The sequence below is a fragment of the Mobula birostris genome, chromosome 1, assembly GCF_030028105.1.
Source record: "Mobula birostris isolate sMobBir1 chromosome 1, sMobBir1.hap1, whole genome shotgun sequence".
Taxonomy (NCBI): Eukaryota; Metazoa; Chordata; class Chondrichthyes; order Myliobatiformes; family Myliobatidae; genus Mobula; species Mobula birostris.
In genome coordinates, this window is record NC_092370.1 from 187,900,015 (window position 1) to 187,919,118 (window position 19,104).

General features: G+C 39.2%; 1 protein-coding gene across 1 annotated transcript in view; it reads right to left on the reverse strand.

Moving 5' to 3' along the window:
- baz1a (bromodomain adjacent to zinc finger domain, 1A) overlaps positions 1 to 19,104 on the reverse strand; it is an 87,822-nt gene that overhangs the window by 20,832 nt on the left and 47,886 nt on the right. Inside the window, exons 19-24 of the mRNA XM_072267523.1 lie at positions 11,500 to 11,666; positions 9,020 to 9,210; positions 6,830 to 6,978; positions 4,317 to 4,406; positions 1,391 to 1,638; positions 1,064 to 1,284 (exon numbers count right to left, since the gene is read on the reverse strand). Of these exons, the coding sequence (XP_072123624.1) occupies positions 1,064 to 1,284; positions 1,391 to 1,638; positions 4,317 to 4,406; positions 6,830 to 6,978; positions 9,020 to 9,210; positions 11,500 to 11,666 (1,066 nt within the window). The remainder of the gene's footprint in view (positions 1 to 1,063; positions 1,285 to 1,390; positions 1,639 to 4,316; positions 4,407 to 6,829; positions 6,979 to 9,019; positions 9,211 to 11,499; positions 11,667 to 19,104) is intronic.

The following is a 19,104-nucleotide window of genomic DNA, read 5'->3' on the forward strand; positions in this document are numbered from 1 at the left end:
AGAGCTGGAATTCCTAAGGCAGTCCTACATAGAGTTCAATGCTAACTGGGAACTCCTCCGACTCCGCTGGTGCCAAACTGCATCAGTTTCTGCTGGTTCTTTGAATTCATCAGCTATGTAGAAAGGGGGAGCTGTTGCATGGCCAATGGCTTGCTCTCCATATCATACTGCGCTTGCTTGCAACTAGAATACAACATGCATGGTTGACCGTGAACAATGGAGGGCCTACAGATAGATTGAGGTCAAGAACGCGCACGCAGGTAAACAATAAGGTGGAAGATTACCATGAGATCTTGCCCTTTATTGTTTACTTCCATGTTTTCTGTAGCTGTTACACTTTATGTGGCTTTTTGTGACTGTTTTACCTTGTACTACCTCAATCTTCACCACTGTACAATACTCCAGCTGTGACCTAGTTTGTACCATTTCACTGGAATACAATACACAAGAACAAATACCTACCTCGTTCCTCCCTCAACCATTTGGAATAAAGGAATTTCCTCCCACCACCCCTCAGAGACCCATCATTTTTCCCCTCAGTTTATTGCAACAACCCCAGGAGGAAACAGTTATTTTTGACCAATTAACTGATTTTATTTTTCCTACCATATCCAAGCCCTGCATCTGCAATTTCTTGAGATATGGAACAAAAAAATTCCATTTACGTGCACTTAATTCTAGCCTTTGGCTAGTTTTTATTGATTTCTTTCTAGGATGGAGAGGATTTGGGTGGATCAATGATGCAGCAGATGATGTTGATGCTTCATGGTTCCAGACCCAGATTCTACCTTGACATTTGGTGCTCTAAGTGGAGTCTGCATGTTTTCCTTGTGAGCTTTCCCAGGATACTTCAATTTTCTTCTGAAGAACTGCTGGCGAGTAGGTTAATTGGTCACTAAGTTACCTCTTGTGTAGGTGAGTGGTAGGAAAATCAGGTTGGTGTTGGTTGTGAAGAGTTAATGTACATGTGAAATCTGTACATCTGGCAAGTTGATAATCACAGCAAAACCAAACAATACAAGTAAAACCAATAGTTTTTAAACAATTTGGTTACTAAAAATACCTCCTCTCCATTTCAATTTCTTTCTCAGTTTCATTTTCTTCCATTGCCTCGTTTTTAACTTTTTCACTTTGCATCTTCAACAACTTCTTGTCCAATTCAACCAGATCCTCCTCGTCCTCTTCCTCCTCACTCTCCAATGATGGTCTTTGCCTGGCCACTGTACGACGCAACCGTTGTTTTGGCCTGCATTCAGGGCAGAACCAATCATCTTCTGGAATGATCTAAGAGAAATTGACTACATTAAAGGATATTACTTTGAAAATGGCAGGAGACAGATTAAACAGTTTGCTTATTTTTATATATAAAAAGCAAGTTTTAGGCACAAACCTTGACCTTTGGTCTCAAGCAGTATGTGTGATGACCCCTATCACAGCCATCACACAAAAGCATGTTTTCTGCATCGCCCTTCTTGTGACAGATCTTACAGCGAGTATTTAGCAAAGATTTGGCCCATATAATGCTACGATCCAGTGTGGAGAGATGAAGAAAAACCTGAGCTAAGCTGGTGCATGCCAGAAGAGACTCTCTCCAACGATCTAATAATGTCTTCTGTATCTTCCCACAATCGTTAGCATCTAAAATGCAAGAATTAAAATCTTTAAATTAAATCCTTGTCTCAAGAATTTAAAATGAGTTTTCATTTTCAGGTTTCCAGAGTTGCAAAAGAAAACAGTTTTGAGATGTGGGCAACGTCGGCATTTATTGCCCACCGCTGACTACTTGGTGTGATGACTATGAAGCATCATCTCAAACTACTACAGTCTTTCACTGTTGCTTGGTAGGGAGTTCCAGGATTTAGATCCAGTAAGTGATGAGATATATTCCCAAGTGTAACCCTTACCCTAGGGTTTATGCAAGGTTATACGACAACGAGAAGAAAGATATAAATACTATTAGAACCACATGCAAGTTGCCATCGCTGACTACTTGGTGTGATGATTATGAAGCATCATCTCAAACTACTACAGTCTTTTCACTGTTGCTTGGTAGGGAGTTCCAGGATTTAGATCAAGTGATGAGATATATTCCCAAGTCAGAACGTTGTACAGATAACATAACAAAATCCTTTATCTACATTCTTCTACTTTTCATTGTATTCTTCAATTGCTAGCTATTTAAGCATTATTTCAATATCTAGCTCCTATAAGTAAATGTTTCCTGGACACCAATAATACAGGAAACCTTAGAATATTTAAAATTAAATTGGTTTTCTGAAAGATTTACATTCTCAAAAAATTGTCTAAGAATATTTATTTACTCATAATTGTAAACTATGGTCCCTGGCAAAGCATTACAACTTGTTTCTAACATTGGTAGAATTCTGTTAGCTGTATAATCTTCATGGCAACCCACTATTAGTTTCTCCCATGCTTTGAATATTGTAACCCTTACCCTAGGGTTTATGCAAGGTTACACAACAACGAGAAGAAAGATATAAGTACCTTTAGAACCACATGCAAGTTGAGTAGCATTTACTGAAAATTGAATGTCATACAAAACAATGGCAGATATTTACTTCCATAAAACACATTTACACCCATTAAATTGTGACAGTTCATTGCAAGTTGTTCAATTTAATCTCAGACCCCAACCTTTTCATTCTACCATACAAATTAAACAAAGTTTAACGTCTTTAAAGGTTCTAATGGAATATGACTTCACCATCCTTTCAGGAAGTTTCAGAAAATTGAAAAAACTCCGTGTGAAAACAATCCCCAATATTTAAACAATTTCTCCCTGCTTGCTCCATTAAAGCTCATTTTTTGAAATCTTATTAGGTTTTCCAATAAACTTGGGTTCTTCAAGCAAGTTATTTAATCACATACTTGTCTCACATCCCTGGGTTCTCTCTGGTAATCCTTTTCTATAGTTCAGAGATTCTAGCTCAAATATGCACTCTATCATGATCTAACCAGGAAGTTCGTAAAAGTTGAGCTCAACTTGTTTTTATAGCCGAGGCCATAAAATACAAGGTCATGAAAGCATTCAGTGTAATTGCTTTAGCTGCGTAATAAATTTGTATTTTCATATTTGCCTTTCTAGCTTTGGCACTCACTGCAATAAAGAGAAAAAGTACTGATTACATAGTCTCCAACTAAAACACACTACATTTGCACCAGCAAATTCTCCAAATCTGATGGCACCACTTCACCTTTCATTTAGGAATATATTTGATCAAGTCTTGAGTAAATTCAGAGTTATTCACCTTCCTTGACCTATACTTCCCCTTCCCCCACACTCCAAATATCAATATTTAAATAATGATATCCTTCATCACTGGTCCATTTTTGGGCTTTCAAAAATTTTCTTCTGACACACTTATCCATTTCATAAAAATCACATGTGGCACTGGGAGTAAATCAAAAGATTTCCAGATTTTCCAGTCTGCTTAAATAGCTGCCTGCAAGACCTCAACTTCTTTACTACCAACATCATAGATTTCAATTTTGATTATTCTCTTTCCCCACACAAGTGTTCATCTAGCCAGTCAGTGCTATCTGAGGTAATATGTAGTTCAGGATTGACAATGCCTACTGCAGCAAGTCCCACAAATCAACTATCAAATCCTTTACTACAAATGCAAGGGTACAGGAGGGGCAGCCTTAGAACCACTTCTGGGGAAGCTGGCAGCAGACTGAATACTAGTATTTTTTGCTAGGGCATAGTATGTAAGAGCAGGGACATTATGGTACAAGTGTAGAAAACTTTAAGTTACAGCTAGAGAATTGTGCACAGTTCTGGTCATAACACTTTAGGAAGTATATGATAGCACTGAAAAGGGTGTGGAGAGATTCACCAGGATGTCACCTAGGATTAAAAATTTCAACTATGAGAGGCTGGATTTCTTGCCTGTGAAGTAGAGATACTTAGGGGTGACAAATAAAATTTCTGCATGATTCAGTTTAGTTTATACCAGGTTCATAATATGGAACCAAACCATCTCCATTACAGCACATTTTCTCAGGCCTTTCAATATGTGCCAATTCTGCCTCATCTTGTCAAGGCTTTCATGAATTTACACTAGCACAATGTTGACGTCATTGGCCAGTGTGACAGCAAAATTCCTTAAACTATGCATCTGCCTCACCAACCAACAGCTTAGTAGAATAGAGCCTTAAGCCTGCATTTGCAGCCAGACAAATATTTTGTATTATTTTAAAGAAAGTTTTACAATTGTTGCAAATCTCTAACAAGCTCAAGGTACTTGCATTTCAATATACTGAGCATTCTTAGCAATTGATCCAATACACACCATCTTTATCACCAGCTTGATCTTCACTTTTTCTCTTATCATCTTTCTTCTTCTTGTCTTTTGGTTCCTTTTTTATATCATCTGCATCTCCTTTGAAGGAAAGGGATTTCTAATTATATAACTTTATAATATCTAGAGCACTTGAAAAGTCAAGACTAACAAGGCTGAAACTACAGGAAAAGAATTTGTTGACAAACAATTGCTTTGGTAAACAAGTTGTATTGCAGACCTCAACTTTCTAAAAATGCAACTGGAAATTTAGGACAAGCAATGCAGTTAAATCAACTGAACACCGGTGTTTCCATATCTCACAATTCTAAGAGTGCAATGAATTAAATTTGCACCTCGGCCATCACTTTATAGCTTTACATAAGCATATCACAGACATCCCACCCTCCAAAAACTCATTTCAGGGAGGTAGCACCATCAATTTGCGGGAGACTCCCGGAACTTCCAGGAGAGGTGGGATGTCTGCAATAGAGTAGCTCCTTAGTAACTAGCCAGCTAGTTTAAATAACGTTAGCTATGCTAATGAACGAATGACACCTGTTAAACTCACCTCAACATGTCTTTTACAGTCTTAACCCACCATAGGCAATAGAAAAGTCACTGTTGCAAACAGTGCAGCGAGCAACACTGTCATTATCTTTGACCCCTATTAGGCAGGAGTACACTTTAGTGTAGTCTGGGGTGACGTACGTTTCATATTTTCTTTTTCTGGAACTCTCTCGTTCGTGGTCGCTCTCTCACGTTTGCTTTCTCGCACTCTCTTCCTCACGCGCGCTTGCTTTCTCACTCTCTCGCACTTGCTTTCTTGCTCTCACGCACGCACTCTCTCTCGTGGTCGCTCTCACTCGCGCTTGCTTGCTTTCTTGGTCTTGGTCTCTCTCTCTCTCTCTCGCTCTTGCTGTCTCGCGCTTGCTTTCTTGCTCTTACGCTTGCTCTCAAAAAAATCAATTTCCAGGACATTGTATATAATTTACGGGCATTAGGGAGCCACTATTAATATGCGGGAGACTCCCGGAACTTCCGGGAGAGGTGGCATGTCTGATATCAAGGCCGGAAAGGAATCAAGTTGGGGACAGGGTTGAACAGAGAAAGCAGAAAATAGGAAAATGAACAGGAGAAGTAATTCTTGCTAGGAAACCAAAGACTGGAACTACGTTACCCAAAAGTTTAATACATGTATACAGATTTACCAAGAGAAGGAAAGATGTTTAATCAAGATGTCACAGCCAAATTGGAACCCCTCTAAACCTCACTATTCTAGTGTGTAAATCCTTAAAAGCTCATTTGCAATTCTGTAAATCAATAGCCAGAGTAATTTGGGACAAAAAAAAGTGTATGACAAAATAAACTTAAGACCTATGTCAGACTTCCACCAGAATACCGTAGCTGGTTTTAGTCTCATCATTTGGCAAGTGCTTGAGATTTGAGAATAAGAGGAGAACTTCACCAATCAAGACTAGATGAACGAATAAGTGTTCTGCAGTTAAGCAGCCAAAGAGTTCCACCTAAATGAGATTATGTGATCTTTTCACCAAAGACTAGACACCTAGCATAGGCACCAGATTCAATGTCTCCCTTTTTCAATTATAAGGTAACTTTCATGTGCTAAAAAATGTTAATTAAGCAAGTTCCCTGCAGAACAACTAATGATGAATCAATACAAAAGAATGAACCACTATATTCAGCAAGCACAAGAAGGGAAGAGAAATTTCAGGATAATTGGTAGAAAACTCATATTTAAAAATTGGGTGAAAATTTCCAATCTCATTAATTCTTCCATCATGACAACCAATAGCCCGTAATTACTTCTACAAATCTGGCATAAGATTCCAATTAAGAGTTGTGGTACAGAAATAAAAAATAATACAACAATACTATTGGTAGCTACAAGGCATTATGAATTATGCCCTTTTTTAGCAGTAGTTCTAAAATAACCACCTTTTGGTGAATACCAGATAAAACAAATTCCCAAAAACAATGCAAGGTTTTAAAAAGCAATGGGGAAAAACCTTGAAGTCTTAACTGAGAAATACTGACTCTAGCGATCTTATAAACTAGTATTGTTGAATAAGCGTGCAAGTCCTGACCAATTACCTAAAATAATAATTGTACAAAAAATAATTTGCTTCTTTCAGCAGGCTAAATTGGAGCATCGTCTCAATGGCTTAAATTTATAATGAAAAAGTATCACAGTTCCTGTAAATATTCTGCAAAGTTTGAACTCCTCTTGCATGAACACCCTTCTGACAACCTGTAAATATTCAGATACCTTGAGTTCCCAAATGACAGCATCTTAAGAAACAGTGCTACCCTTGGAAAACCATTTATGAATATTCTAATAAGTTAAACAAGTGTAGTATAGGGAAACACAAGTCAAATTACAATGAGGCCTCGAGAAATTACATAAAATCTTTACAAGTAAAGATTTAATATTAAATGCAGTGAGTTAAGCAAAGGATCGATTGAAATTCAGACCTGTTCACTGAATTATTAAAAGTACTAACCCAGTGGAGGCTTCAGGAATTTACGCTCAATTCCCTGTTCTAACTGAAGCAAAGCAACTGCCAGATAATGCACCACAGAGTTTAATTGTTGAGGAAAATTAGCACTGGAAGATATAGAACTTCTTGTTTCACTCCCCGTTTCCAAAGGCCTGCACAAAAAACAAAACTTCTGTATGTCAGTGTCACAAAAATTGAGCTACAGAGTATGAAAAGCTTTCCGTCAGTACATCAATGCCTTGAATTTACATCACAGAATTAAACATTTCTGTACAGTAATTCTCTGACAAGCAGCATTCAATTTTTCACAAATCCCGATGGCCCAAAATGTGAGCTAGGAGCCTGCAGTACAAGTTGAGTGCTAGTACTGGGTGTCTCAGGTGTGTGGCTGGAGCTGGGGTTGGTGTTTGGCAAGTAGGTTGGCTGTAGCAAAGCCAGAGTCCAGAAAGCTTGCTTATTTCCTTCTCTATTTAAACTTTATTGGATCACTAAAATATTATACTATTTTTCAACCTGTTAAGAAAGCTAAACTTAAAAAGTGGGCATTAATATCAGAAACATCTAATAATTCAGAAAATTTGCCAGTCCAGTACTAAGGAAGTTCCAACCTGTATTCAGTTTTACTTTATTCAGTTCATACACTTCCTCTATGGCATATCTTGCAAATTTTGTGTGACAAGTTTGGACAGATCAAAGTTTTAGAAACAAAGCTAACTATATGCATAAACAGCTTTCCCATATTTACTCTGGAGCTTAAAATACATGGAGTATTTAAAAACAACAAAAAAAGTAATTTATAGTACCATATACTGTGATAGTATATACAAATTCAAGAAGTGAAGTAAAATTATGTCAAATTCTTAGTGGAATTCTACTAAGTGAACTGTTAAGAACCAAATAATTAAACAAAAGCTAAAAGGATCCTCGGATTACAAAGGCCCAGAATATCCAAGCAACATTACGTTTGAAGTTTGAGGTTGCAAAATAATATACAGGTATGGACTTTGCTAGAACACCTGCATGGATATGCCAGTCATTGCCCCACAGTGAAAAATATTTTATGTTGAAGAGAGATTGGGCTGGTGAAAAGAAAACTGTAACCCCAAAAATCAGGCTGTGGGGTTTGACTTCAGAGGGAGGGGGTGCACGAAACACCTCAATGATTAGGAGAATCATGACGACACTCAGTGGGGACGGGCGGCGACACAGGGAGTGAGACAGCGTGGAGCAAGAGAAAAAAGGTGTCATGTGACACTCACTCCTCTCCTGAAGCATCCAAGTGAAGCACAGGGTTCAAATCCAGCATTACATTAGTACATCTAGTTGCCCAGAAACACCAATGATTGCTGATCCCAGAACAACAGCCTATTTACTTCACTATGTTCCAAAAAAAAATGCAAGTGCTAGAAATCTGAAAGGAAAACAAAGTAATGAAAATTCAGCACATCCAGCAGCTTTACTGGGGAGTAAGATTTTTAATTCAATGGCTCTTCTTCAGAACTGGGAAAAAGTTAAGCACACTCATAAGAACTTGCCAAAGATGGGGGAAATGAAGAAAGACAAACAAACAGGTACCAACTAGGAGAGGATGCTAATGTCAGCTATTCTCTGTTTGGAACAGAGGTAAAAGAAAATCTGCTGGAATTCAAATAATAGAGCAATGCATTTGATGGAAAATTGAAAAAGACTAGGAAAGCACATCAGGCGGCATTTGTGGGAGAGAAATAACTGGAGACACATCTGAAATGGCCAGGAATTGAGAAGCAATTTCTGAAATAAAAACAAAAAAAAACTGAAAAATAGAGAGAGAGTGAGCACGCGAGAGCGCGCTGCCATTTAGGATGCAGACTTATTCCTCAGTTTCAGCCTTTGTTATATTTTATAAGGTTAATGCAAGCTTATTAACATTCCGGAGCACGTAGGCAGCAAGTTTTAGTCAGCAAAATTTATGCTTTTTTTAAAAATATGTATTTATGAGGTGTTGGCCCCTGATAATAATGTTTTTGTTAATGATCAGATGATGTTTGGGCTAATAATGCTGGAAATTTGCTAATGTAAAGAAAAAAACATTAAAATATGTTCAGATTCAAGCAAAAACCACAGCAACATACCAACTAAAGAATGCAAATGCCCAGTTTTTGATGCCAATACTTAAACCTCTGATTATATTTGAAAAAAAAAAATCAGTTATACCCAGCTTTGTTGCTATATCCATTGCTCAAAACATCAAGCTCCTTGGATTCCTTGCCTTCAATTTTAATAACTCCATTTTCCTTCACATTATTTTCCAGTAACCGAATGCCATTTTGCGTAGGAAGTGCTTTGCCCAACAGTTCATACTGCCCTGTTTCCAGTGCTGCTCGCCATGCATACCGCTCCATCACCTGCTCATAGAAATGTTTTAGGCATGCTCTTTAAATCCAATAGTTTGATTCACTATCAAGGTCAGAATTTAATTTCACAATTGTATAAAAAGCTTGTTAATACATACACACTCCAGAAGCAATATTGTGCAAGGATGTAATTATACATTTTTCATATTGCATTAATTTGCAATTACTTTTGCTTTGTGCTACAACTTAATTGCAGGCAAGTTTAAATAAAGAAAACAGAAATGTTCTTTGTTTAAACATACCAATTAAATTGTAGCATTTTTATACTATCTGTTGAATACATTTGCTGCATACCTTAAATAGCCATGACACGAAAAGGAAAAAAAAGATGACATCATGTATTTGTATTTAATCACTTCATGGCAAAGTCTCCTGGATTCAAATTCCCAAGTACAATGTGCTGAAGTATGTCTTTTTGAAAATTCTTTAGGCATTGAAGCATGTTTTTACAGTCAGTACCATAAACTCTTAAAAGACCCACTTTCCTCACATTCAAAAAATTTTGTTTCTGACATTATTTTTAAAACCATCATGGTCCATTCTCTTATCAGATGCTGCTTCTTCAGTCTTTTACCTTCTCCACCCATCACATCCCAGGCTGTCACTTCATCCCCCCCCCTTCCCCTGCCCACTTGGCATCACCTTTTACCATCTAACTGGTACTCCTTTCCGCCTTCCCTCAGTTTTTTTATGCTAGCTTCTTCCCCCTTCCTTTCCAGTACTGATGACGGGTTTCAGACTGAAATGTTGACTATTAATTCATTTCCATAAATGCTACTGAGTTCCTTCAGCATTGTGTATGTATTACTCTAAATATCCTGCATTTACAGAATCTTGTGTTACTATCACGTCCTCTGGCTTTGACTTTGGCCTCCCCCCACCCCCCCCGATTTTTCTTGCTTTTGTTTCTTCTCCCAATTCAATCTATTTATCCTTCCATTTTTGGTTTGAAAGTCTCCTCCATTTTAATCCAAAATATTCACCTCATTATACATCCTAAATATCAACTTGCCCCTCCATGAGTAGTTTTCCAACAGCCCAAAGACATACACAAATATATAGTGAACTTTTTAGTTCTATAGCTTGTTCGGCATTGAGTGAGATTGTGACTGGTGTGTAACAACTCCATACACCTGCTTTGCTCCAGTCTCAAATATTTATATCAAATATAAATCAATCTTGTGTTTAAAACTAATTGACAAAACCTTTTGTCGTTTGCTGCACAGCAGTCCAAACCCAATCCATCCCTTGCATAAGGGATTTTTTTTTTGTTTAAAAAAAAAACACCATTAAAAGTTCTGATTAATATTTAGTCGTGATTGCATCGGGACCTGGTATAATAACACCAATGCCCTTGTATGGAAAAGCCTACAAAAAGTAGTGAATACGGTCCAGTCCATTGCAGGTAAAGCCTTCCCCACCAATGAGCACATCTATATGGAGTGCTGTAGCAGTAAACCAGCACCCATCAAGGACCCACACCACCTTGCCATCAGCAAGGTGGTACTGTGGGCTCAGGATCCACACCCCCGGGTTCAGGAAACAGTTATACCCCTCAACCATTAGGCTATTAAACCAGAGGGGATAACTTCACTCAGCGCATCACTCAACTGGACTCTCTTTCAAGGGCTCTTCATCTCATGATCTTGATATTTATTGCCCTTTTCTTTTTGCTCTTTTTGTATTGTGTTTCTTTTATTTACTGTGATTGCACCCAAGAAAATGAATCTTAGGGTCGAATATAGAAATATACACATACTTTGATAATAAATTTACTTTGAACTTGAACTACACTCTCTATCAGTTCTTATCATCTTTTTAACTAATCAAACAATCCTTCATTTTATAACCCAGGAATATAACCTCAACTTGTGTAACTTCTTCTGTCTTTAACCTTTGGAATTAAGTATGTTTCCCGTAAACCTACAATGTGCTTTACCAAAAGGTCAAGGTATCCTTTCTGAACGTGGTGTTCCTACAATTTCTCATAGTACTTCGATTGTGCTCCAAACAACATAACCGATGATTGTGATTTCAGAAATCTTGTTGCAAGTTTCATATACATTCAAATATTCAGGGAATGGAAGACCAAAAAATTCTTTTAAAAGATCCAAAGAAAGAAATGTGAAAACAAGCTTAAAAATTGTAATGGAAAAATTGACAGAAATAGACTGAAGAAATACCATACATACCATGCTGGTATGCACAAAGTAAATATCATTAAATTATTGAACTCAAACAAGCCTGCTTGCAATTTTTATTGTATTTATTAATACATACTTTAATTCCTCCTAGAGTTCCTTGCCAGGTTCTATCTTCAATGTCCAGAAGCAAATCCTTCAATCGCAGTTCAAGCTGCTTATCAGCAGGTAATTGGGAAGAATCATATGCACTGTGAACACCTTTCGAAGTATTTCGAGCAGGCTTGCTTTCCAATAGAGTTTTATCTGGAAATTAACATTGAATTTGTTTAATCAGTATACTCTTAAAGCAATTTATCAAGCCATTTTTCCCTTCCATTTTTCTTGCCACCAATTGTTACACCAACATTTTCTTTTCAACAGCTTAAAGTCAAAGATGCAAATTATTTGTGTAGCTTAAATACTGAATTCAATGCAGACATAATTAGAATTAAAGTATAAAATAGAAGCTTGGCAGAATAAGTGTTCATTTCAGCTACTTGGGTATGATGCCACTTGGCAATTGACAATTACTCTGTGAACAAAATGCCTATTATTTGCAATAGCATAGCACCCATGGTACAATTGTTCACGTGTCTTCAGTAATATGCAGTATAGGCCAGTGTGGAGATTTAAATTAGCAAGCCTTTTAATGGCATAATTTTCGAAAGATAACAAAAATTAACTCTTTGTAAAACAAGAAGGACATATTTGCATCCATGTTCATTATTCAAAGGATTAAACTATAGATATTCACCTGGGAACATCTCCAAGAGCAAGAATACTGAACATACTGCACAATTTTAACATAATTATTCCACAGTGGTCGAGAGATTAAAGTTAATGCTTCACAGCAAAGACATGGGTTATATCCTGATCTGACAAGATGTCTAGAGATTGTACATGTTCTCAGTCAACACATAGCCTCTTCAGCGCCCCCCCCCCCCCCACAAGGTGTTGTTTCCTCTCAGGTGCAAAGACTTGTTGATTGGTAGTTAATTGCCTAAAGCAAATTCCCCCTAGTGTGACTGGTAGCACAAATCAGGAGATGGGGAAAAGGGCTAATGTAAATAGGATGGTATGGACTCTAAAAGTCCTGTTTCTATGATATACAATGTGAATAGCTTGCAGTTTTTCTTGCTTTTGTTTAAATAAGTCAGTTTGGAGATTTTCACACTTCATTAGGTTATGGGTATGTAATACTACAGCTGCAGTAACTCCATGAAGCAAAACAATTTTTTATCTCTATGTTCTATGAACAACTTCAATGTTCTTTTTGGTTTAAACCATTTCCAATACTTCCGTACACTGTCTGAAAAACATGGCTCCTGAAAAGGCACAGTGTTGTTTTTTTGATCAGTGGGCAGTCAGCCGTATGAAGTGTGAGAAGACGTAGCTCACTCAGGTTCAACTGAGTACACAGCAAGATGTGGACACATGGAACAAACTACCTAGTTGTGAGGTTGACAGTAGTACCTTAGAAACTTTGAATCTAAACTTGGTAGTTATTTCAACACACTAAGTGACTAGGAATTTGGTAAGCTTTGTTGGGGCCGAATGGCTTGATCTTGTCAAAAACTTGCTAACATTCTAATATGGTACTGATTCCCAGCAGTTTGGTGTTTTGAGCAGCAGTTAATTAGATTAAGATTGATTGGCAAGAACAAATTAAAATAAGGCAGGTAAGAGGAGTGGCCTTTGTTGGATAGTCCTCATACAGGATGTGGGAAGGCAGGGAGACCAGCGATGTCCCTGACAAATTCACCTGCAAGAAATGTATCCAGCTGCAGCTTCTAACACTCTGCTTTAAAGAGTTGGAGCAGGAACTGGATGAAATCTAGATCATTCGCGAAGCTGAGTGGGTGATAGATAGGATATATAGAGGTAGTTACACCCAAGACGCAGAACACAAGAGACTGAGTGACAGGAAAGGGAAGGGGTTAAACAGCCAGTGCACCTGTGACCATTCCCCTCAACAGGTATACCACTTTGGATACTGTTTGGTTGGGAGGGAGAAGAGATGGTCTAGTAGAGGAAGGCTAAAGTGGTCAGAAGGGAAGGGGAGAGAAGAGACGAGCTGTGGTGATAGGGGATTTGTTAGTTAGGGGAACAGAAAAGATGTTCTGTGAATGAGATTCCAAGATGGCATGTTGACTCCAGGGTGCCAGGGTTCACAACTTCTCGGATTGAGTCCTCAGCATTCTTAAGTAGGAGGGTCCATAATGACAGAGGTAGGAAGAGTCACAAAGTTCTGTGAAGTGAGTTCAGGAAGTTAGGTGCTAAATCAGTATATAGAGGGACCAACTAGAGGGGATGCAATATTGGATCTCCTGTTAGGAAACGAATTAGGGCAAGTGACAGAAGTCTGTGTAGGGGAGCACTTTGATTCCAGTGATCATAACACCATTAGTTTCAATTTGATCATGGACAAGGATAGATCTGGTCCTAGGGTTGAGGTTCTGAACTGGAAGAAACCCAATTTGAGGAAATGAGAAAGGATCTAAAAAGCGTGGATTGGGACAGGTTGTTCTCTGGCAAAGATGTGATTGGTAGGTGGGAAGCCTTCAAAGGGGAAATTTTGAGAGTGCAGAGTTTGTATGTTTCTGTCAGGATTAAAGGCAAATTGAATAGGAATAAGGAACCTTGGTTCTCAAGGGATATTGCAACTCTGATAAAGAAGAAGAGGGAATTGTATGAAACGTATAGGAAACAGGGGGTAAATCAGGTGCTTGAGGAGTATAAGAAGTGCAAGAAAATACTTAAGAAAGAAATCAGGAGGGCAAAAAGAAGACATGAGGTTGCCTTGGCAGTCAAAGTGAAGGATAATCCAAAGAGCTTTTACAAGTATATTAAGAGCAAAAGGATTGTAAGGGATAAAATTGGTCCTCTTGAAGATCAGAGTGGTCGGCTTTGTGCGGAACCAAAGGAAATGGGGGAGATCTTAAATAGGTTTTTTGCGTCTGTATTTACTAAGGAAGCTGGCATGAAATCTATGGAATTGAGGGAATCAAGTAGTGAGACCATGGAAACTGTACAGATTGAAAAGGAGGAGGTGCTTGCTGTCTTGAGGAAAATTAAAGTGGATAAATCCCCAGGACCTGACAGGGTGTTCCCTCGGACCTTGAAGGAGACTAGTGTTGAAATTGCGGGGGCCCTGGCAGAAATATTTAAAATGTCACTGTCTACGGGTGAAGTGCCGGAGGATTGGAGAGTGGCTCATGTTGTTCCGTTGTTTAAAAAAGGATCGAAAAGTAATCCGGGAAATTATAGGCCGGTGAGTTTAACGTCGGTAGTAGGTAAGTTATTGGAGGGAGTACTAAGAGACAGGATCTACAAGCATTTGGATAGACAGGGGCTTATTAGGGAGAGTCAACATGGCTTTGTGCGTGGTAGGTCATGTTTGACCAATCTGTTGGAGTTTTTCGAGGAGGTTACCAGGAAAGTGGATGAAGGGAAGGCAGTGGATATTGTCTACATGGACTTCAGTAAGGCCTTTGACAAGGTCCCACATGGGAGGTTAGTTAGGAAAATTCAGTCGCTAGGTATACATGGAGAGGTGGTAAATTGGATTAGACATTGGCTCAATGGAAGAAGCCAGAGAGTGGTGGTAGAGAATTGCTTCTCTGAGTGGAGGCCTGTGACTAGTGGTGTGCCACAGGGATCAGTGCTTGGTCCATTGTTATTTGTCATCTATATCAATGATCTGGATGATAATGTGGTAAATTGGATCAGCAAGTTTGCTGATGATACAAAGATTGGAGGTGTAGTAGACAGTGAGGAAGGTTTTCAGAGCCTGCAGAGGGACTTGGACCAGCTGGGAAAAATGGGCTGAAAAATGGCAGATGGGAGTTTAATACTGACAAGTGTGAGGTATTGCACGTTGGAAGGACAAACCAACGTAGAACATACAGGGTTAATGGTAAGGCACTGAGGAGTGCAGTGGAACAGAGGGATCTGGGAATACAGATACAAAATCCCCTAAAAGTGTCGTCACAGGTAGATAGGGTCGTAAAGAGAGCTTTTGGTACATTGGCCTTTATTAATCGAAGTACTGATATAAGAGCTGGAATGTTATGATGAGGTTGTATAAGGCATTGGTGAGGCCGAATCTGGAGTATTGTGTTCAGTTTTGGTCACCAAATTACAGGAAGGATATAAATAAGGTTGAAAGAGTGCAGAGGTTTACAAGGATGTTGCCGGGACTTGAGAAACTCAGTTACAGAGAAAGGTTGAATAGGTTAGGACTTTATTCCCTGGAGCGTAGAAGAATGAGGGGAGATTTGATAGAGGTATATAAAATTATGATGGGTATAGATAGAGTGAATGCAAGCAGGCTTTTTCCACTGAGGCAAGGGGAGAAAAACACCAGAGGACATGGGTTAAGGGTGAGGGGGGAAAAGTTTAAAGAGAACATTGGGGGGGCTTCTTCACACAGAGAGTGGTGGGAGTATGGAATGAGCTGCCAGACGAGGTGGTAAATGCGGGTTCTTTTTTAACATTTAAGAATAAATTGGACAGATACATGGATGGGAGGTGTATGGAGGGATATGGTCCGTGTGCAGGTCAGTGGGACTAGGCAGAAAATGGTTCGGCACAGCCGAGAAGGGCCAAAGGGCCTGTTTCTGTGCTGTAGTTTCTATGGTTCTATGGTAAGTTCAAGGGCAGGATCTCCAGGGTTATGATCTCAGGACTGCTATCCATGCCACATGCTAGTGAGGCCAGAAACAGGAAGATCAAATAGTTTAACATGTGGCTAAGGAGTTGGTGTTGGAAGGTAGGTGCCAGAGTTTTGGATCACTGGGAAGGTGGAACCTGTACAGAAGAGACTGTTTGCAACTGAATTGGAGGGGGACTAATAACTTAGCGGGAACTTTTGCTCATGCTGTGCGGCAGAGGGGGAGTTGCGGGGGGTGATTTCAACTAGAGTTGCTGGGGGATAGGAACCAGAATGCCGGAACAAATAGTGAAGAGGATGTGGAGACTGATGTTGTTAAGACCTTGGTTGAGCATTGTGCAACTAATGTCCTGAGCTGTGTACATTTCAATGCAAGTATTTTAGGAAAGGCAGATGAACTTGGGGCATTAATCAACACATGGAATTTTGATATTGTAGCCATTTTTGAGACTTGGTTGCAGAAAGGGCAGGACTGGCAGCTCAGTGTTCTGGGGTTCTGTTGTTTTAGACATGATAGAGCGGGGAAAGGTAGCATTACTGTTCAGGGAAATGTCATGACAGTGCTCAGTCAAGCCACACTGGAGAACTCATGAGTGGAAATAAGGAAATATGACCACGTTAACGGGACTGTATTAGACCACCCAAAAGTCTGCAGGAATTAGAGGAACAAATTTGTAAAGACATTGTAGACTGTTGCAAGAAACAAAGTTGTTACAATAGGTGATTTTAACTTTCCACATATTGACTGGGACTCTCATACTGTGAAAGAACTAGATGGGATAGAGTTTGTCAAATGTGTTCAGGAAAGATTCTTCAATCAGCACATAGATTCCCAGTTAGAATCTGCTATTAGGGAATGAGACAGGGCAGGTGGCAGAAATTTGTGTAGGGAAACACTTTGCATCAAGTGATCATAATGCCATTAGTTTCAAAGTAAATATGGAAAAATATAAATCTGGATGATGGGTTGAGATTCTAAATTGGACAAAGGCCAATTTTGATGGTATCAGAAAGGATCTAGCAAGTGTGCATTTGGACAGGCTGTGCTCTGGCAAAGGTGTACTTGGTAAGGCCTTTAAAATTGAAATTTTCTCAGTACAAAGCTTGTATGTGCCTGTCAGAATAAAAGACAACAGGTTTAAGGAACTTCGGTTTTCAAGAGATATTGAGGTCCTGGTTAACCAAAAAAAAGGCCGTGCATAGCAGGAATAGGCAGGTAGGGACAAGTGCCACATTTACGGAGTTTAAGAAATGCAAGGGAACACTTCAGTCAGGAGGCTGAAAGGTGCATGGGTGCCCGAGCAGACAAGATGAAGGAGAATCCCAAGGGATTCTACAGCTATGTTAAGAGCAAAAGGATTGCAAGGGACAAAATTGGTCCTCTGGAAGATCCGAAAGGTAACTATGCATGGAGCCAAAATCAATGGAGATGATCAGAAATGGATTTTTTTCCCCATTTGTATTTACTCATGAGACAGACAGTCTATAGAAGTGAGGCAAAGTGAGGTTATGTACCTTCTATAGATTACAGAAGAGGTGTTTGCTGTTTTGAGGCAAATTAGGGTGTGTAAATCCCCAGGGCCTAACATGATGTTCCCTTAGACCCTGTGGGAGGTGTGCAGAAATTGCAGAGGCCCTAGCAGAGCTATTTAAAATCATCCTTGGTGATAGGTGAGGTACTAGAGGATTGGGGGAGATAACATTGTTCCATTGTTTAAGAAAAGCTTTAAAAAAAAATAAACTAGGAAATTATAGGCCAGAGTCTGACATCAATAGTGGGAAAGTTATTGAAAGGTATTCTAAGGGACCAGATATACGAGTATTTGGATTGACATGGACAGATTAGGAATTGTCAGCATGGCTTTGTGTGTGGTAGGTCATGTTTTTGAGGAAGTTACTACGAAAGTTGATGAAGACAAGGCAGTGGACATTGTCTACATGAACTTTAGCAAGGCATTTGACAAGGTCTCACATGGGAAGTTGGTCAAGCTGCCCAGCATCCAAGACAAGGTGGTAAATTGGATTGGACATTGGCTTTGTGGGAGATGCCAGAGTGGTTGCCTTTCTGACTGGAGTCCTGTGACTAGTGAAGTGCCGCAGGGATCAGTGCTGGGTCCATTGTTGTTTGTCATCTCTATCAATGATCTGGATGATAACGTCATCAACTGGATCAACAAATTTGCAGATGACACCAAGATTGAGGGTGCTGTGGACAGTGAAGACCATCACAGTTTGCAGTGGGATCAGGACCAGCTGGAAAAATGGCAGATAGAATTTAATGCAGACAAGCGCGAGGTGTTGCACTTCGGTAGGAACAACCAGGGTAGGTCCATAATTAATTGAAGGTGGTGTCACAGGTAGATAGGGTCGTTAAGAAAGCTTTTGGCACATTGGCCATCAAAATCAATATACCAAGTACAGGAGATGGGACGTTATGCTGAAATTGTGTAAGACATTGGTGAAGCCCAATTTGGAATACTGTATGTAGTTCTGGTACTCTACCTACAGGAAAGATGTAAATAAGGTTGAAGGAGTAGAGAAAATTTACAAGGATGTTGCCAGGACTGGAAGACGCAAGTTATAAGGAAAGACTGAATAGATCTGGACTTTAGCCTTTGGAACATTGAAGATTGAGGGGAGATTTGATAGAGGTATACAAAATTATGAGGGGTACAACTAAGGTAAATGCAAGTAGGCTTTTTCTACTGAGATTGGGTGGCTACAAACAAGAGGTCATGGGTTAAATGTGAAAAGTTTAAGGGGAACATGAGGGAAAACTTCTTCACTCAATCAAGGGTCGTGAAAATGTGGAATGAGTTGCCAGCACAAGTGGTGCATGTCACGCTCGATTTCAATGTTTCAGAGGTTTGGATAGGTACATGGATCGTAGGCATATGGTCCAGGTGCAGGTCAATGGAAGTGAGTAGTTTAAATAGTTTGGCATGAACTATATGGGCCAAAGGGCCTGTTTCGGTACTGTACTTTTCAATGACCCTATGATAATAATATTCAGAGACTTATTTAAGAATA